Source organism: Rhea pennata, chromosome 1, assembly GCF_028389875.1.
Source record: "Rhea pennata isolate bPtePen1 chromosome 1, bPtePen1.pri, whole genome shotgun sequence".
Classification (NCBI taxonomy): domain Eukaryota; kingdom Metazoa; phylum Chordata; class Aves; order Rheiformes; family Rheidae; genus Rhea; species Rhea pennata.
Window position 1 is genome coordinate 1436619 of NC_084663.1, and position 25245 is coordinate 1461863.

The window sequence follows — 25245 nt, forward strand, 5'->3', positions numbered from 1 at the left end:
GCTAAGGTACATGCTTTATTTGAATCTTAAGTCAGGGATCAGACTGGCCACTCATTTCCTGAGCACAAAAAACACTGGGAAAAAAAAAAAAAAAAAAAAAAAAAAAAAAAAAGGCTCTCTGGAAAGGAAGGAGCTAGCAGGGAGCAGGGCTGGATTTGTTTCAACCATCTCCTTTCAGCCTGTGAAGCAATTTACCTCAATGCCTATATCCTGCTCCCCAAACCTGCCCTACTCTGGGGCCCAAAACAATCTGATTCCTGGAGAGTCTGAATGCTCCCTCAAAGGGAAACACGTCTAAAAAAAAAAAAACCCCAGGAAATTTAGCTATATCCTTCTCATTTGGGTAGTTACTGTGACAACATTAAAATGTCATTTGGCCAACACTAAATATGATGTGCAGTTAAATACATATCCTCAGTTTATCACACACGTACTTATGTTTGAAGGGGAGAGGACATTACAAGCAACAGAAATCCAAGCCTCTAAGTATCCAAACGCCCTTATTCTAACAGATCAGTACATGTACCATAATGGGCTGAAGTAATTTCTTGCTCAGCCATCAGATAACCCAGGACTGCCATAGCCTGTGCAGGAATTCAGTCCTAGCCAATTACTGGATTTACAGTTCAGGAGGCTAACAGCATTTTCCTGAACTTAAAATGTACAGGCCCAGAAGACAAGCCCTGGCACTCTTATCATCACATACAATGATGATACAGTCCAGTTGAGGGGATGAGAAAGTTATTAAGTTTCCATAACCAGCCCCATTTTCAGTTCAGTGCTAACAGTAGGAACCTCACTGTGATTCTGATTAAGACTTTCCTCTGTTTGGAACTGGACTATAAAATCAGCTTGTTTCACATAGACTTCCTGCCAGCTGCCAAACAGCTTTTTGATCATGCCCAACATGGGATAACCTGAATCAGTGATACAGAGGGGGAAAAATGACTGCGTGAACTTCCTCGGTGGTTTAAGAGCACTCAGTCACAGCGAGTGTCACATCTCCTTACCAGCAGAGAGATGACCGTGCTGGAATAGTAAGCCAGATCCTCTATGATCTCAGTACGGCGGTTGGCTCCAATGCGCAAGGATCGGCTGTGAACCTCCTCTGGCAGCACCGTGAGGATTTCCAGCAAAAAGGGCAGTGATGTAACGTCATTACTGTACCTGAAACAAAGGAGAGAGAGGACAATGCATGAAGGCAGGTGATAGTTAAGCACACAAAAAAGAAGCTACATGCTATAAATTAGGTAACACAGTTGGAGATGGAAGACTTACTCCAGACACCTGAGTGTCCAGCTGTACAGGCACAGCATTGATGAGATGTGTCTGATTCAATGCTAAAGCTCAAGAGTTTCAACAATTGGTTTGAGAAAAATGGCAAAAGTTTTCCTGTCCTACAAGCAAATCAAGCACCACAGGACAACCATAACACGGTGCTACTATCTGGAACAGAACAGTTCCAGTACAACAGTACCACAGCATGTGATATCATCATGTCAGCGAACACAAGGCAGCTCCATGCCAGCTAAAAACTCCATCATACAAAAATTAGGCATGGCTGTGCCAGCAAAGTGAAGGCAGCGCCTCAGGACAGTGAACAGCAACAAGAGCTGACTGAACAGCAGCAGCGAATGACTGGAGCGTTCTGTTCAATCCTGCTCTAGAGGCTGAAAATGGGAGAGGATGAGGGATCATAAAGTAACAAAACAGGAGATGAGAAAAATCAATGTGGCTCGGAAAGCCAAGTGTGCAGAGCTGCGCACTGCCTCTATTACACAGGGCCATAAAGAGACTCACTTCCTCCCCTCTAGCCTATCTCCCTAATATAATCCAAGCCACTTTAAGTTATTGATCAGGATACCTCCCTGTCCCCTGGCCATTTCCTGCTGTGTGCCTTTGTGGATTGTGCAGGTCCACCCACTACCGTTTACTCAACGAACAATTCAGAGTTTAATGATATAAGCAGTTACTTACTTTTCAACCAGTGTTTGTACGCAGCCTTTCCAAGAAGCCATTTGCAGGGCAAGGTCTGCTATTGCTAAAGCAAGCTAAAAGGGGAAGAGAAGAGCAGAAAAAACAGAGCTCAGATTAGTGATCGTTAAAAACCTACTGCTAAAACCCAAGACTGCTAGATTCCACCCAACAGCACAAGGTTTCCCCTGTCTGGAGGGGTGGCAGCACTGAAGGTGCTGACCCTTGGTCAAAACTGAGCCCTCATTAGGGCTCATAGGTAACACAGGGCTTGCAGGGCAGGGGGAGTTAATTCATCATATCCCTGTTGTGTGCATAATTCCTTTGCAAAGAAGGGGCTGAACAATTCAAGGCCTGCCTGGATGCAACCCTGTCTAACGTGCTCTAGGTGACCCTGCTGAGCAGGGGGGTTGGACTAGATGATCTCCAGAGGTCCCTTCCAACCTTACAGATTCTAAGATTCTAGGTCTTAGCAGTTTGTCTCTTGCCGATGATGTACTCAGTGACAGATAGCATGTCATCTTCTAAGATACCTACTTGTCAGAGCTATTTCTAGTAGATCTATGGCAGCGCTGGCCCTATCACTCCATCACAGGCAATAAATACAGTTGTTTCTGTCGGGCTGAGGTGCTGGAGGTCTGCAAGTCTGAACTACTCCTTGCACTCTCCTATACCATCACACCCCAGTTCCCTGTGCTTTCCCAGGTACAGAGAAAGTGTTTCAAGTTAGCTGTCAGAAGGTATATTGCAAACATCCTCCTTTAGTCTCCCTGTAGTATCTTACCTATTCTCAAATGTTACGAGTTAGGTGGGGTTTTTTTTTTTTTTTGGGGGGGGGGGGGAATAAGTTAAAAATCATCCAGACCCAATCCAACTGCAACTGTGGTCAAGTTCAGAACATCCGCTGCCCCAACAGGAACATGCGATATTCTCCTTTGGGTTATTTAGGGTCTGAACAGCCAGCCTCGCCTCAGTCTGCAGTGTTGAACACCACTGTGCCCCAACGCTATGTCAGTGAGACGGAGGGATAACTGGAATGCATGTTCTCAGAAGGAAGGAGTCCTCTGAAAACATAAAAGCACGTCAGAAGAAACCCTTCCAGTCGCTCAGAGCACTGCTGGACAAATCTGCCCTTTGATTCCATTGTTGAGTGCATTAAAAAAATAGGAATAGCTGTTCTTCCTCTCACTCTCTCCAAACAGCAAACAACAGGATACAGTAGTTGATTTAACTAAAGGTATCCAATGATCAGCAAGAGCAAACAATCCTGTACGGGAGACACGACTGGCTGGCCACAGGCATTGACTTTGTTATCCCTGCTCTGCACTAGAGGAAAAGCAACCAAGTGAGACCAAAGGTGTGTCAAAAAAACAGAAGTGACAGAGCTGGAGATGGCCACGGTCAGCGTGACCTGCAGCATCTACACTTCCTCTTCCAGGTAAGGTAGCAATTACTGTAAAGAATGGCTCTAGTAGGGCTGCAAAACAAGCCTGGCTACCAGTTAGCTCTGACAGCCAAGACAAACTGTCCAGGCTTTACTGTTAAATGCAAGCCTTGGACCTTATTCTCTTGCAGCCGTTTAGAGAACGGCTCCTTCCCTCTTCTCCGCTCAACGTGGGGCCTACCTGGGTTACGATGACAGGTGACAAGTCTTTCAAGTTCTGGATGTGGGACAGCAACGAGTCCCGTAACGAAGCATGCGAGTCTGTGGGGAGTTCATAGAATGAAGTCTGAATCTTCATCTTCATAGTCTGTGCTGCAAAATAGCATGATTCCACATCTTGCCGGATCTGCAGCAATTGGTCTGAGATCTCCCACGCGTGAACCTAGAGACAGGCCACAGCATCATCAGCAAGCAGGAAGAGAAACGTGGAACAAATTCGGTGGGTATCAGCAGGCTTGAAGTGGGTTTTCTACAATACAAAGTCATGTGTTGAGATGAGGGAAAGCCCATATTCCCACAGAAGAAAACACACAGCCCCCGGCACTTCTCTAGGGAAGACTGTCAGCAGGGAAGTCCATGCCGAGCACGTTGCTGCAGGGCCTGGCGCCAGGGCAGCGACACCCTCCTGATACCTCACATAAGCAGTCTTGTTTCCAGCACGCGATTGACATCAGCAGAGCTGCTCAGTGCCTCAGCTACCTGAATTCCCTGTGGGAGAACAGATTAGAGAGCATATCTGATGCACATCCTTGCACTAAAAAGCTACAAAAGAGGCTTTTCAGGCTACAATAGATAATTGCTGCTCCTATTATATATCAATGAGAATGGAGGGAGCTCAGCAAGGGACAAATGGAAAAGGAGAACAGTATAAAGGTCTCCCTAGATCAAAATAATGACACGTAATTGCAAGATTGAAGTCATCGGGCAAATCTCCGGTGCTAATAACATACACTGAAGCCAATGACTCCAGAGCAGACTGCGGATACACTAAAGATCTTGCATGGGAGCCAATAAAGAGGGAAATCAGCGGCTCATCTGTCTGGCCTGGGTAAGGAGGGAGGCAAAGAACAGCCCTCTAACTGGCATGAAGCGAAGGCTTTGCCCTCTCTGGAGGGCTAGACCACAGCCTACCAGGAGAGAGCCAAGCCAGCCAGGGGACCGGCCCTCGCACGCGGCACTGCCTCCCAGACTGCTGTGCCACTCTCACATTCCCAAGATGACATTCACAGAGCAAACTCAGCAGCACTAACGAGCCAAACTGCCATGACACAAGATATGAAAATACTCCTTCCTCCCTCCCCTGGGTTTGCATACATCATTCCTAGAAGTCTGATTCATCTCCACGGAGCAGAATTGCTAGATACGACCTGCTCATGAGAGAACGGGCAGGCACAGAGGACTTTACGATGTGGACACCAGTTAAACCTGCTGAAGACTTCCTGTACAGGACTAAGGGGGAAAACTAAGCAAGCTGAGGAAGGAAAGCTCGGTCAGGTCCACCAGCCATCACTGAATCCAACCAAGGGAGAGCAGAGCTACTGCTGGAGAACTTAAGCTAAGTATGGAAAGAAACTACTGAAAGTGAAGAGGACTATCAGAATCGAAGAGACTCTCTCTCTTTGGAAAGAAACTTTATTTTGGCAAATGCATTTCTTTTTGTTAAACATTGTTTTGTTTTTCCAAAATACTTGAAATATGAAGTTTTTGTGCACATTTCAGCTCAAACCAAACCACTCACACAATTTACCCTGTGCTTTCCTAAAGGTGACTGACATCAAGTGACTCAGCCTACTTCTCTGACGTGCACCACAAACAAAACTGCTGGACCCAAGCCTCTCTTCTTCCATGGACCCTCAGAAGTGTCAGGCTAACCACATCTAACGGTCATCATATTATGTTTTCTATCACTATGATCACTGTGAAAGTCACTCTATCAGACTCCAAAAGATATCGCCCCCATCTAAAATAAGGTGAACTGGTCATGGGACAGGAACGTGGCGGTTATTTCTAGTTCTCTTCACTGGGGGAAATAACAGCCGTTCCAGCCAACAGTGCCCACATACAAACGTCTTACTCCAAAACAAGGAGCTCCCTGAAAGCTGTGTGTTAATGCCCAACAAGCCAGGATCCTCGCCCAGGACAGAGGAGGACTTTAACAAAAGTCTATCCAGGTCCAGCAGCATTGTCAAGGGAACAACTAAAATGTATTAAAATATTAATCTCATCATCTACTGTACAGTGGATTGTTTGTCCACCTTAAAAAAAAACATGTTACAAACAAAAACCCAGGAGGTGATATTGTCATCTACATGAGCAATGGTCTATGTTCTTCGTGAACTTTTTGCAGCTGCTGCGATGAACAGAAACCCCAGGAGAAGACATCCTCTTACTGTACCTGGAGGAAACTTCCACACGGAAAAGCAGACACGCATCACTGCCTTCCCCTCATCCTTCCCAATCACAGCTCAAACTCCTGTCCCTTAGCCACCTCTCTCCTTGTCACACATGTGGCACTAGAGAAGACTGCACAGCCTGTTCTTTTTCCAAACCACATCATCAACTTCTGCTCCTTAGCCTACATAGAGGGAAAAAGCACACGGGGAAAAAAAAGCTTTGCAGCAAGTGCTCGCCCCCGGTCAGCTATCGGAACGGCCGAGCCCTACGCACCACGGGGCCTCCACGCGCAGCAGCTCTGGGAGGCAGCGACCCAGCCAAGCGAGCCGCTCTCGCCGCTCTCGCCGCTCTCGCCACGGCCGGGCTGCACAGCAGACGGCACCCTGTCGTGTAACGAAGGCTTTTTTTTCGGTGACGGTACAGTTTGGTTTCAGGAGGTTATGCAAAATACCTGCATGAGCATCTCAAAGCGAACGGAGGGCTCTGTCAGACATCCACGGTGCACCAAGGCTACCGTAAAACCCACATCTTGTTCACAGATACTTTTATTTTTCAAACTTCAAACACCCTCTGCACAAAGGCACCTTGGCATTAACTGTCTCCAGCTCCAGCACTGAAAGATAAAACAAGACAGACTACTATCTTACTCTGCTGAAGATGACAACCTAACGCCCCCTTAAACAACTGGTAATTTTTTGCAGTATGTGAATTTAAGGAGTTAAAAATGAGCTGATGTCTATAATAGAGCAGGGTTACCGCTCTTTGGTTTAGCATGGTTAAAACATAGGAATTTAACTGACTTAGACTAGGAAGTGGTACTTCAGAGGAGCACTTCTGAGCTTGAACCGTGCTATGTGGCAATGGCTTTGCACCCCTCATCTATGACACCCTTTAAGCTGCAAGACTTCCCTGAATTAAATCCAATCCAAACTAAATCCTCTATTTGAAAACAAAACAAAACAAACACAAACCCAGTCCTGATTTCAGGCTTGTTAGGGAAGGAGATTCAATCAGAATCTTTGGCAAGTTGTTCCTGTGGTTAAATACTCTTTAAAAAATACGCAGTCTGTCTGGCCTCATCTTCCAGCTGTATCACCATATTTTCAGAAGGAAAACCACATCTGTCGTCAAGTATATGTTCCCACATAAGCAAAATAAGTATAGACTGAGCTTCTCAATTCTCAGTAAAGATTGAGAAATCTTCGCATCTTACAATATCCAAGAGCTCTCCCAACTCTAGCTCAGCTTCTCTCTTGAACCTAGGCCTCATGGTTAGCACCTGTAAACACAGGGCTTGGATTCTTCCATGCAGTTCTCTTGAACTTCTCCAGTGATCAATAACAGTAAAAGTAATAATAAAATATTAAGGAGTTCAGAGCCACCAGTCTTAACTTCCAATGAAAGCCCTTTGCTTGGTGTTTGCTGTGGACTGCCTCCAGGCCTTCACATCCCCAGCCAAAAAGAAATAGTAGGCACATGTGGTTATGCCAATAAATCCAAGTTCAGCGGAACACAGAGCTCATCCAGCCTCTTTAAACACTCCTGTACTCACGTTTATTGGATCTCATAACTAAAAGGCACTCAGCTCGAGTTTCTTTTGCACCTCAACATTACACTGGATAGCATTTCATTATGTCACATGAACTTATTGCCTGGATTTCCCCAAATATAAAACAAATTTGCCACTTCTCTTCCTCTTTGATGCACAATCATGCATTCCACCATTTACACCTAGAAACAGAGAAACATCAGAATTCAAATTTTGTTTTTCATATACTTAAAAAGCCTTCTTCAAAATCCTTTCTTCTCATCAGTCTTCTACCAGAGACTGCGCATGCATGAGCAATTCTGCCTTTCTTACAGCTGTTGGAGCTGCCGTCATTCCCCCTCTCAGTTATGTGATACAGATCCTTTCCTTTCTTAAATGGACAAGGGCTTCCTGGAAGACAGCCCAGTGCTCCTCAATTTCTAATCATCGTTCATATCACTTTTTCATTGATTTAACTCATAACTGTTTCCAAACGCAGAAGAGTCGCCCATTCAAAAGCACCAAAAAATGACAGAAGGCTATGATCAAAGTCTGGACTTCATTGTGCTTGAACATTAACAAATTAAGAGAGAAAAATTATCTTCATTTTCATCTCAGCTTCTACTTGTCCATTCTTCCGGGATCCTCTCCCATACCAGAGTCCATCTTGAAAGGCAAGTTAGCCATGTAGGATTGTATTGCTTCCGTTCAAAAACCTACCTACATACTATAGCAAATGTGGATAGGCAAAGCCCACAGCATTCTCCAACACATCGCAGGATGGATGCTTAAGACAGCAGACATCAAATTTAGTGGTCAGAGACACACCAAACAGGCAGCGGTCTGCAGTGTAATGCAGTGCCGCTCATCGGGGAGAGACAAGGGAACAAGTAGCGTGCCAAGTTGCTCAAGGTTTCAGATCTACTCCTTGAAATTTTGCCAGAAAATATTTATAAGGCCAGTTCAGCCTATAAATTAGTACCTGATCTGTCAAATTCGAAAGTATGCAGACCTGAGACCACTGTACATCAGAGACCCTCAGACCACCCCCAAAAGTTCAGCACTCTGGTGTTCTCCAGTCTCTTCTTCCCCTTCTCCATTTAGCTCAACTCAGAAGAAGAAAAAAAAAAAATCAAGAAAACATTTGCATCCAAATGCAACCAAAAGAGTTAGAAGAAAGCACAATAACTGGCTTACGCTCAGCCCAGCAGTGGGTCAATATATCACATGCCACCATCAGCTGCAATATCCAGATACGAGCAGGAGGACAGTTTCACTCTTTACAGCTTTAAAGAAGATACAGACACACACGTTCTCCATGGGCCCGTAATTTCACTTTAAATGTAGGTCCCTGTCACATCTCTGCCCGGCAGGAGGCTGGCTGCATTCGGTCATAGAGCCAGACAGTCCTCACCTCAAACACCAGACTAGCGTTTCTCCTACGAGTTGCTTCTCTCTTTGAGCTGCGCTGCAGTCCCTGCCGGCAACAGGCTGGAGAGGGGCCGGCTGAGCCCAGAGCCCGCTGCGGCCGAACGGGCTCCCGCGGGCGGGCGGGCGGCAGCCAAACCTGCCCTCTGCAGAGCTCGCCTTCAAAGGGAGCCCGGCAGGCTCTGAAGCCATCGCTAGCGATGCTCAAGGCGAGTGCCTTTCCGAAGCTGCCTCCTTCAAAACAACCTCCCGGGCTCTCGTGCGCCTTTGATCCTTTCTTTGCTGTTCTGTGACTGTGACCACCGTCTATTTAATAAATTCTCCCCAACAACTCCAGCTATTACCAAAACCACATTATATAACTTGCCTATGAAAACTTCAACACAGGGAGCAGCAAAAATTTGTAAGTGTTTCTGACAGAAACGTCCCTACGGTTGTTTATACTCATCAATTAATACCCAAGCTTGCAACAAAGAAAAAGCCCTTCTTAAGCAAATAAAAAATTAACTACAACATCTACAACCACACTAGACCCTCTGCTAATTGTATTAAAACATGTCTCAACTGCATTAACAGACATTTTCCACAGCCTTTGGATCTGAGCAATTGCACACTGAAACAGCAGCAGCAGAACGGGGATTCAGCAAGGACGCGGGTGAGGAGATCCTACCAAAAAGCTTGCAAACCAAAGTCAGGGAAGGCCAGCTCTGCTCTGCAGCTGAGAACCTAGCGCTAGAAATCCCCAATTTACACCGACGGCAAAATTAATGGTTTAGTGAATACAAATCACTGACAGTATTAAAAGAAGTGTGCGCCAAGAAGTTTCTTCAGCATATTCAAAAACTATATAAACCCTTCAGGAGCTGCAGTAAGCATCCAGTAAGCATCAGTAAGTAAGTTTGCATTCTCTCACACTGCTCCAGGTAGGATTATTTGGACTGCCAATCAATATACACATAGAAAACCTCTGAGGTTTTATTTAGCAAAAATAGATAGGTATGGCAGCAGAACACCTGAGGAAGATCTTTAGAGGTGTCAACTTGGGAAAATAAACAAATAAATGCTTAGCCTTCGGCTGCAGTTATCAGATATCCGAGTTCTACTTTGCCCCGTTTGCTGCATCAACTGCATTGTTGGTTCACTCTTCTCCTGAGGGCTCACAAGACCCTTTTGAATACAAGAATAGGAAAATATTTATTTTTAAGAAGCTTATGGTAAAGACTTCTGAGCGTAGCTCAGGGAATGACATTTACAGGGAGCAGCATGAGCATGTGACATTTCTAAAGACCCGTCACTACAAGAGTGCTGCGCAGCACCCCAAACAACCTGCACCACCAGTCCCTACTGCTTGACACAGCACAGCACCGGCTTCACTCCTGCAAAGGGAGGCAGGCTCTTCCCTAATCAGAGGGGTCTCCGAAGTCGTAAGTGAGCACACGTAGAAAAAACAGTCCAGCAGAACTGGGGAAAGTTTTGATAGTATTTTGAAATCTTACCGCTACGCACAAGCGAAGCATGGAGCTAGCGTGCTGGAAGATGGGCCAGCTAGTCACCAAATCCATTTCTACGAGGTTCAGTCTCCAAGCTCTTACTCCAACCTGCTGGCAAGGTGACTCTCACTAACGAGCAGAGAGCAGTCAAATACTTCAGGAGACTAAGACAGTTGGGGAATTTTTCTCAGCATGTGACAAGAAAGTATTTTGAAGATGGAAAAAAAAAAAAAAGGACGGGGAGAAGCAAATTAAGAGCATCCTTCAGATTGCAACCATTTATAGGAAGGAAGACAATGCATCATCGTGATCAGTTGTGTGCAGGTAGGACCTTCTCAAACCATCCCAGCTCTTGGGGTTTGGGGGATTTTTTTTGTTTTTTTTTTTTTTGTTTTGTTTTGTTTGTTTGAAATAATTATCATCCTCCTACTGAAAACATGCAGGATGTATGAACACTAACAGGCAGGAAAGACTACTCTGCAAGCAAGCAATTTGGTCTGTCTTGAAGTTTTGAATCCAAAGGTTCATTCCTTCCTTTCACCTACAGACTCAGCTCCAGCTGGATTTCCAGAGAGGTCCATGAAGGAAAGCATTAGCTAACCCAGCTTGAAAAACAAATATCACATTCCCAAACTGCACTGAGGGTGGCACCTCTGAGGACCTAGTCAACTATGATTTCAAAGAGAAAGTCTTCACTTTCCAACCCAAACCATTCTTCATTTTGTTTCATTTTCATTGTTTCTTACATCCTGCTGGGTAAAACCAGAGAGTGCTAGAGTACAGGCACTTGCTTGTAGACTGCTGTGCTTAGGGCCTAACATTAATCATATTATAAATAAATTGAGTATGACTTCGCCATTACTTTATGAAAGAATTTTTACATTAGAAAGAAGCGATTTTACAGCAGGAATCAAACTGACCTTGTACAAAAGCACTGAGACTTGCAGAGAGGGAGGGAGGGAGGGAGGGAGCTGATTGCCTTTGAGATCTTACAAGCAAACCATGAGTCGTCCTTTCCATTTGTCGTAAGAGCGAGCGGGCTTAAATTCCACTTTTCCTAGGATCTACAAATACTCTTGCTTACATGCACAAGATTTTCTTTGGCTATATATCTAGCTTTATACCGGGGTTCAAAAATTTAATTTTGATGTAAAAATGGAGCAAAATAGAAAGGAAGCTCAAACTCTTATTATTAAGTTCTAAAGATCAACACCCAAAGGGCTTTGTCTTGATGCACCCAGCTTCTACAGACAGATAACAGCCCAAACCAAATGCTAAAACACAGAACATTTGAAGCTTGACATTTAACACTGGTATGAAATATGAGTTGGGTATTTACATGACTGCAACAACAAGAGACCAAGATGTAAACAAGGCGAGCCTAGGGACCTCATTCGCACACAGAAAAAACCCTACCCACAAAAAAGCAATACTTCTTTCGATTTTTAACAAATCGGTAGATGAGAAGGCATTCATTTACAGACAGTTTGTCGTGTTAGAACTCTGGAAAATTATAATTGAAAACATTTGCAAAAATCAAATGTATTTTTCATCTTTTTACTGTTTGCTTGCTGCAGTTCAATCACTTTTCACAAGGAAAATAGACCCATGCCTAGCTAGTTTCACCATTCTGGTGCTATCTGGAGCACAGACAAAAAGATTATCAGCATCATACGGGAGGACAGGAGTCTGCTGCAGAAGCATTAAGATTCAGAATCAAAGTAGCACATTAAAAATAAAATTGTTCTAAGAGAAGGGAAATAAAAGAAAAGAAAAAGCAACTGAGCAGAAGGAATACCTCACGCCTGATCCATCCACATTAAACTTCCCAGCCTGGTCCTCATAAATCTTATCCACAAAAGTAGCCTCACGCCCCTATTAAGCCGCTGCTGTTCGAGTACCAACAAGCTGCTTCCCAGTCCGATTTGCCATAAACCCAGCTACCTGCTGGTCTCCTCTCTGCACAGCCCCCAGCTGAACCGAGAGCACACCTGAAGGCTTGATGTTTGAAGATCTCCACTACAGACATCCCAGCTGCCTGCGAGCCTCTCCTTGTAGGATTGCCAACAAGATTGCAACAACACAGGAGATGCAAACTAAGACCTTTCAAGGGACTGACGTGGTACACACTCATACTCAAAGAGTCTGAGGTGCTTTAATATAGTTTTCCCTTACTAAAATACAAAATACTCAGCACGTTCACTTCTGCGCTCCAACCAAGACCCTGTAAACAGATCACGTTGTTTTTGCTATAGGCCTAGGGAAAAAACAGGCAAGGGAGGGGAGATAACGCCACATCTATTTTAAGTGTTTAGAGAGCACTTACAGTGACGCAATCCAAGTTCTTAAACAAACGCAGCCTGCAAAGAAGCCTCAGCTCTGGAATTAGAAATGGAGCTGGCAAGATTGTGTCGTTCCTGTAGAGAAGAGACGGCCAGCTTGTAGTTACAAGGAAATTCGTATCTAAAAAGGACCTCAAAGGGAGGTTGGAAACTGTGGTTAAGGATAAGGAACCTGCAGCTTCCCAAAACTAGGCAATCTTGCATCCGCTTCTCACAAAAGATGCACTGTCCAAGAGGCAGAAGAATTTTATGTGGGAGGTCACGTCTACCAGCCTTGCACATTCACTGCCCACATACTGCATAATTTGCCACAGCATACTGCAAAATGAAAATAGACAATCCCCAAAATACAGCCTGCCATTCTGAGAAACCACCCGATTCAGAGGCACTGGCTTTCAACACAAAACTGTCCCACTAGCTCTGGTGGTGGCCCTTGTCCCTAAACTACAGTGTTTTCATACCAGGGAAACCTTTGAAAGAAAAGGGAGTATCATCTTCCCTTCAGCCTGCCGCAGCCCCCAGTTCCTCCAGCCTGTGCAGTTTTTCCATGCAGGCAACACAGCTATAGCTTGTGGCCACTACAAGCTGTACAGGACAGCACTTCCAGAGGAGGACCGCTTGCTGGCAGTGTCACCTTCTGGCTCCAATCCTATACATAAACGAATGAACTTATGCCAACTAACATCGTGGGTTGTTCCTGAGGGAACCGGCTGACTCCTACCACCTATTTTTTCAGGCCCACCAGTTTGTAGAAGTGACCTCAAACCCTGCTATTCAGCTGATGAGACCCTGGTGACAGTACAGATGGAGCGAGTGCAGCGAAACAGGCATCACATATTGAGGCATGGAAGAGTTAAAGCTGGTAACTCACCGAACAGCAAACAGACAAAGAAAGTCCCCAGACATCTTCTACAGAGCTGCTGTCAATTAATGTAACATCCTAAAAATCTCCATGCTCAGCTTTGATCACCAGTCTGAAGATAGACAAGCACCTGCAGAAGCACTCATGGTGTATCTTCAGTGCAGAACCTGAGATGCTGAAAGACCCGAGACATGAATTTAAGAAAATTCATGGCGTTTGACAAGACAAAGAATCTGCAGATGACTCTAGGCAGCTATGGAGGCCCCAGCTGCCCCCAAGCACCAGTAACAGTGTAAAACTAGATGGTCACTGGAAGTAAGTTCCCCCAAAATTTAATCTCCTATTATGAAGCAGGAGACCATGAATAACAGTGAGGGGCTCACGACTGTATCATATTAGGTGTGAATACTGGAAAAAGCCCATAACAGTTCAACTTCACTCATTCCAGTCAGAAACCTTCAGTGACAATTAAGTCTTTTTGGAGAAATCAGCTTTGGAAAAAGGAGCTTCCAGTCCATGCAAATGCCATTAAATCCTAGCTGGCTGAACTTGCAGAACTCTTAACAAATCCTCCATATATATGAAAGCTGAAGTATGAGGGAGAGACGCTCCTAACATAGCCTTGAATTTTATGGTCCTTTTTAGACAAAGGCTGGCTTGAGCCACAAAGCTATGAAAACAGGGAAGGCTTCATGCTTGAAAGGCAGCCACAGTGTTTCTTTTATACCCCAGCCTTCTGACAAAGAACTGTCTGTTTCCATTCTTTAATCAAATAGTACCTCCAAAGTACAATACACCCAAGGTCATAATTCCCAAGCCAAGAAAACAGTTGGCAAATCATTATAGCCATTGCAAAGCCTCTCCTCAGTCTCATACGTGCTTTTGAAGAACGGCTGTAATGCACATCGACATGCTGAGCTACAGCTACGCTTTATTCAAACAAGCTTTAGGCAAAGACATACATTCAAAATCAAGTCTTCTGCTCAACAAGACTTTGAAGATGACTCAAGGAGTTCCATCAAGTTAGGCATCTTCTACCTACTACAGCCTGCACTCAAGGCTGCAAGTCAGGCTTATGTTTGTTACTGAGATAACAGGTCACAGCTTGTACACTAGAGACCTGGTTTTATCAAGAGGCCAGAATTGGTGATGGACTCCAGCAAATATCATTGCAATTTCTTTTCTCATCCAGCATACCAAACTGAATTGAAGAAAGCTCAAGAAGTTAGCTAGTCCAGGGGTCTCTCGGATGCCAATCTAAGATATGGATACCAAAGTAGCCCAAATACAAATTATTAACGGGAGGCTCAGTCTTTTGAGAGAGGTGTTGTGAGGTTCAAGAACTTGCAGCTCAGAAAAGTATGTGGTCGGCTGTTTGAAAACAATCTTGCCTCAGATGAAGCATTTCCTGCTAATTTTCCACCAAAATGCTTAATTTGCATTTTCTTCCCCAAACTATAATCTTATACCTCCTCCCTTGAAAGGGTTCAAATACTTCCACAGGCAATCTTCACCCCAGAAGATTTACATTGTTGCAAGGAAGACTTAAGTAAGACAGCAGAAAAAAATGAAACTTAGAACCACAGAATAAATAAAGTTGGAAGAAGCATCTGGAGGTGTCTGGTCAAATCCTCTGCTCAAAGCAGAAGCCACTTAAATCAGGTTGCTCTGGTTTGTCTGAGATGTTGTGAACGTCTTCCAGGATGGAGACTCTCCACACTCTGGCCTCTGTTCCAGGGTTTGTCCATCCTCTTAGGGAATGCTGCTTTCTGGCCAGCTGCCGCAGGGTGATCTGTTGCAGAGGGTTCACATCCCAGGGAAAGGGCTTGGCTCCAGCCATCATCAAACTTCCTGGGGTTTCCATCAGCCCATTTCTCCAGAAAGGGCCCATCCAGGGCCCTTTGAAAGGCAGCCCTGACTCCACTGTATTAACTGCTCCCCCTAATTCAGTATCATCCATGAACCTGCTAAGGTGCCCTCTGTCATGTCATGCAGATGGCTAATGAAGACATTTGGTAGTACAGGCCCTAGTACCAAGCCCTGAGGAATGCCACTCATAAGTGGCCACCAGCTGAACTTCAAACCACTGACCACTACTCTTTGAGCCCAGTGGTCTGGCCACTTTTCTACCCATCTGTTCCATCCCTCTCCAGTGTGGTTACAGGAATAGCATGGGATACTGTGCTGAAACCTTTGCTAAACATCAAGGAACAGGACATCCCCTGCTTTCCCTAGCGCAGCAAGCCAACCATCTCATCACAGGAGGCAATTAGGCTGGCACATTTCTTTCTGTGTAAATTTTAATGTTCCAAAGGCTCAGGGCTAGCAGCACCAGAAGATCTGGACAGAACACCACCCTGCACTCTGGGGAAGACAGACACACACACACAACCTCATGGCTGGGAAACGCATACAGCCTCTTGTATGAGCAGAAGGTCATTAACATCTGATCTTCATGTGCTGGCACACAGACCCTCTTCCGAAGCTTTGTCAAGATGCCATCAATTCTCAAAAACCCATGGAGAGCTTAACGGCCTGCAGAAGGCAAGGTTAACAACAGCTCTGATGAGGGCAGATAAGCCGCGAGCAAGTCTCACTAAATGATCAATTCGCCTCTAGAACAGCCCTTTTAAACCAGTGCTTCCCTCAAATTGCTGATACAGACCTCCTGACATGCCTCTGTGACAGCCACTCACGCATCCGTACCCAGTGCAACGGGCTAAGTGCCCCTAGCAGACAAAAAACCCCACTGGACTGAGGCCAGTAGTTCTACCCTTGGAAAACAGCAAACGTAGCAGCAACAAGCTTTCTGTCAAACCTGGAGATTTCTCATTTATACTGGTTTGACAGTAACCTGAATCACAAATTCTAAGCCAGGCTAAGACCCTGCTGACCAGGATGGTTTGAGTGATGGCTCATTATAATCCAGCTCTCCTATCAATGCCAGAAGACCTGATCAAATTTTGAAGTTAGTGCCGCTTTGATCAGGGGGTTGGACTGGAGACTATCAGAGGTGCCTCCCAGTCTCCCTTACCCTGTGGTTCTGTAACACTATTTCAGGCAGGGAAGGGGGGGAATTAGTGTGTAATTTAGAAGAGGAGCAGCTAGTCTGACGCTCTTGAGCCATGTGGCCTATGTGTAACTCGGGCACATTTTCCACATCATGCCTGCATCACGCAGCGGCTGTAGGGAGTGCTGAGTAACCCAAGTCCCAGGGAAAGCAGTGCAAGGTCTGCAAAGGACATATTTGAGTCACCCCAGGACTCAGCTATGCAGTCAGGCAAGCCTCACCCTGTGGCACAGCAACAGGGATTCTAGATAGTCACGGTCATCTCTCCCTGCCGCTGCGCCCAGGATCCCCACCGTCCCCCATCCTTACTTGTCCCTGCTTTAAAAGATGAGTTTCTGGTTTTGGGCCGCACACAGATTTTGGCACACAGCTCTCCAGCTTGGGATGAATGGGGTCTGCTGGTTTAGAGAACTCCTAACCCGTGCCAGCCTCCAAGCAACAGTCATCACCGAGCCACAAGCACATACACAAGCAATAGCAACATCATGGGGCAAAACAAAGGCTGCGCAGCCTAAGATACCAAAACGAATGCTTTTACACCTTCAGGGAACTCGCAAAGGGATGGGAAGAACCGGCCGTATCGGGCGCTGCCTGCTTCCTCCCGCTGCTCTGGCTGAGCTCAGAGCAGGTGACCCAAAGGCCTCCTTGGCCAGAGGAACTCCCGCAGCAGCGACCAGGCTGCTAAAGGCAACCTGCTCACCTTCCATCTACTTCTCTTCTCGCTACCCTGAAATAAGAAATCTTTAAACAGGCTTCTAGTGTCTGTAAATAAGAGTGAAGCCAGCTAGCTCCTTTCTTTTTCCGCCTCCTGGGTGTTCTCTGCAGAGCCAATCTGCTTCTCGTGTGTTTCATGGGCCTCTCTCCACACATACAGCACCAGCACAACTCTGAACAAAGGGAGCAAAACCAGCAAGATTTTATTTGCTTTAAAAAGCTTGCAGTAGGGATTCAAAAATTATTTCTAGCATATGCCAATTGATAAAAAGTTGTTTTTTATTTTAATTAGGGGTTAGATTTCCACTCAATATCATCATTAAGTTAATTTTAGGGACAGAACAAAGAAAATCAATAGTTAGTCATTTACATGAAACCTGTCTGGCTACAAGCCACATATAATTTCTGTCTTTTAGAAAGCATTTTACAAATCAACATTAAATCATAAACCAGCCTACACTTAGTCCACATTGAAAAAATACAAAGCACCAGCTTTCAGCTGCTCAACTGTACCACACACTTTATGAACAGTCCACTCCAAAGACGAGCTAATGAAGATGCAATTAAGAAATCAGGTTCAGAAAACTGAACACATCTGAAACAAGTTTACACCCTATGTATGCTACAAGTGCATTAAAGAAATCCCAAATCTTCTAGAACTAACTTTACGCAACTCCAAATATACAGTGCAATTTTGCTGGTTGAATGATCTTCAAATTCTGTGGTTTAGGTAAACTTGTACCCACAGCAAACCTTTTCAATGCCATACATGCAACAGTCAAGTCCTCAACTGCTCTTTGGGATACTCTGTTACAGCATGCCTTGTTCCCCTAAAATTAGTAGTTAAAGGCAAGCAATGATGCTATCCGAGCACAGGAGCAGGTAAACAAATTTGAACTATTCAAGCCAATCACTAGCACTTTGCTTATAACCAATAGTATGATTATTATTGATTATTATTATAATTATATATATCTTACTGATACCTTTTAGAAACACTGTTAACCGCACAGAATAACTTAGGCATACTATCAAGAGCATATACAAATTAATATTTAAGCTTTAGCTTCTTGTCCCCACAGTGATTATGGTCTCTGATAACAACCCTGGTAAACAGTGAGATCTTAAGACAACATGATTCCAGAAATGCAAAAACTTGTAGCAGCAACCCAGGCCTCAGAGGCAGTTCAAACTGCAGTAAATTGCAAGGTACCCAACCAAAAACAAACTGTTCAAATATCGAACAACCACAAACTGCTCCTGCGCCTCTAATCAAGTAGTGCAAACACTATCCCGTTGATAGGGATTATTTAAGAAAGCCGTCGCTTGCATGGGGACAGCGTGAACAGAACAAGAGTCCAAAGAAAGAACCCTCAAGCCATTGAATGCAAGTGACTTGATCCAGCTCAAGATACAGTGAGGCCTCATTTAAAAAACATCAGTGATAAGAAAGCACTTGATAAGTGTAACTGCTGCTTTGAGTGTCAGTGTATGACACCGAGTCTTTGAATTGCTGGTGAATCTGTTAAGCTGTGGGTCTACACACAGCTGAAGTGTGGTTCAACCAGTTATTTCTGCTACTGACCAACCTAGAGAGGTCATCACCAGAAGCATTTACATTCGCTGCTTTTACATCTTTACGCAGAACGACGGACACAAATACTTACTCAAAGCTCATCACAAAGGCTGGACCTGCAATAAAAGTTGATATCCTAAGCACCATGCTCTCAGGAGCCACAAAAGAGAGGGTGAAGGGTTTTTTTTATTGACAATCTTTACTGTCAATCCTTCCCCAAGTGGTACAACCGACACACGAGTCCTACAAGCACGCTTCCACCCCTTCGCCCGCCACTCGCTGTGGCTATGGGCAGGTCACTTACCCATTGCTCCCTCCCCTGGAAGGTGAGGGCAGCAGAAAGCGCACCGAGCTCTAAGGATGGAGAGCGATGCGATAACCTCTAACAATATGTACCTTGCACAAGAGCAATTGCATCTTCAGGGGTATCTGTTGCAATGGCTAATGAGTTATATTAGGAGGACAGGCCTGAATTTCAGAAATGGCCTTCCAGCTGGAAGGCAAGCTGGCTGGCTCCTAACTACAGCTAAGGCCTGCAATTTATAGTAGCCTTCGTGGGTACAAAGGAATGTTGCTACTTAACCACCTCAGTCCAGCCTCTCTGCACAAAGAAGAGGCAGGGGGACCTTTATGCCAGTACTTTCCAAAATACACTTGCTTCAGGGAACGTTCTGCAGCCATCGATTAGCAGGCTTTTCACCAGCATTTCCCAAATCCTCTTAATACACTTAAAAACTGAGGACTCTTCTTGCATGCATTGTAAAGCTCTGCTTTGTCACTACAAGGATCACAGCCACAGAGAGCATTAAAACTGCAACACTGCTGAAGTGGACTAAACACCCCAAATGTGAACAGCCAACAGCGGTGCAAAGAGCCAGTGCTGCTTCTTAAGCACAAGTCTCCCACCTCTTGTGATAAGGGAGCAGCCTACGCTTCTCTTAACATCTGCTTCGGGAAGAAATGAGACCTGCTCAGCCGTCAGCTACCCGCAACTCTACATCTGTGCCTCAGTCCTTCCGTCGCACACAATACTTCTATCCCTAATACCACAAGGCTTCACTTAGCACATGTATCAAAAAACTTCAGGCTTATAGAGATAAGCTGCTAAGAAGCGGTATAATACTGTTCCTCGTGATCCCACAGTACCTGTCAAGTAAAGCTGTAACACAGCTTTAGCACAGTTTGGGCATGATCTTATCCCACGGCGACCGCGGACAGCCCACCCCTTCGTCAGGGCCCGTCACGCTGCCTCCCGCTTACCACGGGGGCCGATCTCACACCTCGAGGGAGCCACGGGCAGCCAGCACGCCGGGCCTGCTCACTCCAGCCTGCCTCGCAGGGGCCGGTGGAGCAAGCTGTGACGCCGTTATTAAGGAATTAGCTTAAAACATCACTTCTCTGAAGCAGTTATTACTTTCTCTGAACAAGAACAGAGGGGATGGACGACTGCTTCTGGGCCTTAGGCAAGCCAAATTTGGTTTTTGTTATGATGGTAAGTCTAACAAAAATGCTCATCTCTGTTACTTTGTTAAAACAAAGCAAAAAAAAAAAAAAAAAAAAAAAAAAAAAAAAAAAAGCTCATCTTTCACTGGCTTACTGCCTTGCATCTGGAAGTCAAAATAAACTTAGCAAAGAATGATTTAAACGAGTTACGTATTCTGAACAAATTTAAGTTGTACTCCAGAGCATCCATTCCTTGCCCAAGGATCTGAGATGAAACCAGGGTTGCTTTTTAAAACTTGTCACTAAACTCTGTGAGAAAAATCTCTCAAAGCCTCAGGCCAAATAAGCACAAATAAAAAGCAAGAACCAGAAATGCTCTTAACATGGAGACAGGCTAGCTTGCTGCTTGCATTTAAAACACCTTCGTATACATGAAAGAGCCGGACGAGAGCTGAACGGAGTTTCTGAAGGCATTTCTCTTGAGAAAAGAAAAAGAAGTTACTTCTCTCTAAAAAGCAAAGGGATCCCCTTTGTTTTCTGGCCAGGCTGCTGAGGTACTTCACACACACTTATCTGCACTACAGGACAAAAGAAGCTTCGCAGAGGAATTGTCTGTTCAGTCACCAGAGATTACGTGTATGACAGCGAGTTAGTTAAGGGGAGCAGTGCAGAAAGAAGTGTTCAAGGAACGGAAGGCAACAAGGCTTAAATTAAAGCAGGACACCTTTGATTTAGTTTAAAAACTATCTAGAAAACACAGATAAGCGTCCAAAGAAACCACAGCTAAGCAAAACAAACCACAAGACTTTCCACAGGGACAGAGACGAACGAGAAACCCCACCCTCACAGGAGGCCAGGCTATCAAAAAATTAAGAGCCTAATGCTTCCACGGCTCCTCTTGATGGGACCGTGGCATCAAGCACAGGCAGCTAAAGCACAGCCCAAGGCCCCGCAAAGCCGTCGGGAGGGCCCTCTCCCACTGACGCAGGACTACTGCCGTCGGAGCAGCCCTGACGCCCTGCAGGTTACCCTGAAGGCAGGATGCTGTCCGCTCCTTTGGCCTGTTGCATCACCAGCCGACTCTAGATTTCCCGCTCTGCCCCAAAGGTGGATCGGGAACTCATCTAGGCACATTGCAAAAGCATTACCTGTTACCGTGAACAGGTCTGCAATAATTGCAGCACAGTTTATTCTCTTTATAGTCTTACACAGCAAAAAAGCTGGAGTCTTTAGTCTGTCTTGGGCTTTCTCAGGTAGGGTTTCAGCAGTTTAGGAGGCCTCAACTGACAAAGCAGCAGCATCTCGCACTGCAACTACAGATTTACTTTCTGAAACAGGAGTAATCTCACAACAAAGTCGCAGTCCGAGCAAGGGAAACAGCACTCCCGAAATACATTGAAACAAGATCTTCACGCAGGCATAACCAAACCCCTTACCCTAACGCTCACATCCAGGTGCCTTAAACGCCGGTGTGAGGGCGCAGCCCAGCAAGGTGACAGGGTCCGGAGGACTCTGCGACACGTCTCAAACCGATCAGAAGAACTGCTGCCTGTTTGCCCTGGTTGGCACTCAATATTTGGCAAACTCACGTAATGCAAGTTTAGTCATTCTCCCTGCGCTCCACCCCAAGTACTTTCCGAATGGTGAAGTCCTCATTTTTAGGAAAACTAAATACTAAAAACTAATCTAAAAACTAACTAAATAAATACTATCTAAATATACACAGACTTGATTCATCTTTATAACTGGATTTTCCCCAAACTTTCCAGAATAGCTGCAGAAACAAATACTACAAATTCTTGTGATATTTAGGAATTCAACTCTATTCAGCTCGAGTAAATTGAAGGAAAAAACATGAGTTTGTTGTAACAAATGCTCTGAAGATGCACTGGCCAATGAGAAGTTTGAAACAGCGAAGTTTATCTAACAGATAAGCAGCAATTGTGGAACTAATCTCCTACAAAGTGAGGAAGCTGAACAGAGCTCTGTAAAAGTTGCTTGGGAAGACACTCAAGGAAACCAAGGAATTTTTTCTGCTACACTTCACAGCATTCAGGCTTTGAGATAAACAGACCAGTGCAAGGGGCAGAAGTCTTGCTCTTGCAGCGCGCTAGACACAACTGATCAGAAATTCAAGATTCACTGCTTCTCCTTGGAAAATACAAGCAGCCTCCAAAGGCTTCCTACAGAGGATGCGGGCTGAGGGGACAAGTGTGGACAGCAGAGGGGGCCAACTAGGGATCAGTGACACAAAGGATGCCAGAACTGTGCTCTACAAAGTGCAGAGCCAGACCAGTACAAAAGACAACCTGGAGAAACAATATGCTTTAGGGAAAAGAGAAAATGAAGTCACTCCCAGCCTTCCAACCAGGAGGCAATAAATATGTTTTCAGCAAGACAACGTGCTGAAGCATCACTAGGCCAAAAACCATACATCAATTTCTAAATTTAGTCCTAGGTGCTAAAGTCCGGCAAGACAGAACTTGACATCAATCAACTTTAGGGTTTCAGGAGCGAGGACCAGCACTTCAGCTCCACTGCTCACTGTAACCTAAGGCAGGAGCTTGACCGTTTTCCTCAACTCTTAGAACCACAGACAGGGAGACAGGCTGCGAGCAGCAGGCAGGAAGGACCCTGCCACCGGACAGGTCCGCGGAGGGCCCGTGCGCTCTACGGAGCCACAGGCCAGGAGGAGCCGCGGGCTAGCCCAGGGTTCTTCACAACATCTCCCACAGCCGTTTCCTCCTTTTCGGCTACCGCAGAGGCTACGCCAAATAAGGCAGCTCGTTTTTCCTGTTCTGGCTATAAAAGAGCAGCACGGGCAGACCGTGGCAGAAGCCCGGCCTCAGCTCCCCGAGAGCGGGTTCGGGGGCATTGCGGATTACAAAACATCTCCGCTTCGGGCTGAAGCGAGACGGCAGCAGAGGCCGCTGCGCCGCCGCTCCCCACGTCCACCCGCACGGAGCCGGGCGCGGGCACCCCGCCAGCTCCCGCTCGCCCCGGGGTGAAACTCAGCCAAACTTTTTACTCGCCGCCGTGCCCCTGCGCGGGAGGAGAAGGGCGGAGCGGGGGCAGCCCGCGCCGCCCGCGCACAGCGCCCCGCGGGCCGCCCGCTGCCCGCCGACGGGACACAAAAGGCCGCGGGGCAGCGAGGCCGGGCCGCGGCCTGGGGCCGGGCCCCGCTCCGCGCCGTCGTCACCGCTCCCCCGCCCCCCCCCCCCCGCAACGCTTGGATCCCGCCGCCGCGGGCCGGGCCTCACCGATCGCTGCAGCTCGCCCAGCCAGCAGCTCGCCCGCTCCTTGCCGCTGGGGTCGGGGTCGTGGTAGAGGGCCTGCACGGCCTGGTACACCACCTGCAGGCTCGGCTTCCCGCCGCCGCCGCCGCCGCCCTCCATGGCGCCGCCGCTCACAGCCGCCCGCCGCCCGCCGCCATCTCCTCGCCCTGCGCCGTCCGTTACCGGGACGGGGCGGTGCCACGCCGAGCGCGGCCCCCGCCGGAAACACGCGCCGCGCCGCGCGTTCCGCTTCCGCCGCCCGCGCCGCCCCGCCCCGCGCCGCGCCGCCCCGCGCCGCCGCCGCCCTCTCGCTCCCTCCCCCCCTCTCGCTCCCTCCTCCCCTCTCGCTCCCTCCCTCCCGCGCCGCCGCCCGCCCGCCAGGCGCCAACCGGCCACCCGCGCCGCCCGGAACCGCCGCGCCGCGTTTCCGGTCGGTGCGACGCCCAAAGCGGCCCGGGCGCCGCCGCGCGCCGCGCGCGGGACGGGGAAGCGGGCGGGAAGCGACCGGCCGCCGCGCGCCGCTTCCGGCCGCCGCTTCCGGGACCCGCCCGGCCGCCATTGTGCGCGCGGCCGCGGCGCGCCGCGCTCCCGCCCCCTCCCCCGGCCCCGCTGTCCCGGGCCAGCGGCGCCCCCTTGTCCCCCCGGCTCCGCTATCCCGGGCCAGGGGCCCCCGCGTCTCCCGGCCCCGTTATCCCGAGCCAGCGGCGCCCCCTTGTCCCCCCGGCCCCGTTATCCCGGGCCAGTGGCGCCCCCTTGTCCCCCCAGGCCCTGTTATCCCGTGTCTCCCAGCCCCGTTATCCTGGGCTAGTGGGGCCCTCATGTCTCCCCCATCCCCATTATCCCGGGCCAGCAGGGCCCCTGCTTCTCCTTTATCTCGGGCCAGTGGGGCCCCCTTGCCCCTCCCGGCCCCGTTATCCCAGGCCAGGGGCCCCCGCATCTCCTGGCCCTGTTATCCCAGGCTAGCAGGGCCCTCACTCCCCCCCATCCCTGTTATCCCAGTCCAGGGGCCCCTGCTTCTCCTTTATCCCGGGCTAGCGGAGCCCCCTCAGCCCCCTGAGTCCTATTATCGTGGGCCAACAGGGCCCCCTTGTCTCCTGGTCCTGTAATCCTGGGCCAGCATGGCCCCCTTGGCCCCCCTCCCAGGCCCATTATCCCGGGCCAGTAGGGTCCTCTTTGTCTCTTGGCCACATTGTCCCAGCCCAACGGGGCTCCCACATCTCCTGGCCCCATTATCCCAGCCCAGAGGGGTCCCTGCATCCCCCCCATCCCCGTTATCCCAGCCCAACGGGGCCCCCTCGGCCCACCCAGCCCTGTCATCCCAGCCCAGTGGGGTCCCCACGTCTCCTGGCCCATTATCCTGGCCCAGAGGGGTCTCATTAACTGGACCCTTGCCTAGTGGTGCCCCCCGGGTTGGGCCAGGCCTGGTTGCCCTGTCCCGTTAGTCTGGGAGCCGTATGAGGGTCAACGGGCCAAACGGGAACACCAGAGATGGCAGCTGAACGGAGGAAAACAATGTGGAAGCAGATGCTCAGAGAGGTTGCAGAGCCTCCGTCCATGGAGATCTCAAAAGCTGCAGGACATGGATCTGGACAACCTGCTCTAGGCTCCAGAGGTGCCTCCCAACCTCTAATAGTCCATCCTGGCCCAGGGTGCTCCCAGCTCCACCAGTCCCACCAGCCCGCCCAGGATGCTCCATCACTCCCCC

The 25245-nt window shown here is 47.7% G+C and overlaps 1 protein-coding gene across 2 annotated transcripts in view; it reads right to left on the bottom strand.

Annotated features, from left to right (window-relative positions):
* The window catches only part of TNPO3 (transportin 3), a 50089-nt gene extending 26331 nt beyond the window's left edge, over positions 1-23758 (bottom strand). Inside the window, exons 1-4 of one of the 2 annotated variants that reach the window (XM_062579559.1) lie at positions 23526-23758; positions 3600-3800; positions 1978-2051; positions 1011-1167 (exon numbers count right to left, since the gene is read on the bottom strand). In XM_062579559.1, coding sequence (XP_062435543.1) covers positions 1011-1167; positions 1978-2051; positions 3600-3800; positions 23526-23660 — 567 coding nt within the window. In that variant the 5' untranslated portion in view covers positions 23661-23758. The remainder of the gene's footprint in view (positions 1-1010; positions 1168-1977; positions 2052-3599; positions 3801-23525) is intronic. The other variant, XM_062579549.1, reaches the window with a different exon arrangement.
* Positions 23759-25245: the final 1487 nt, after the last annotated feature.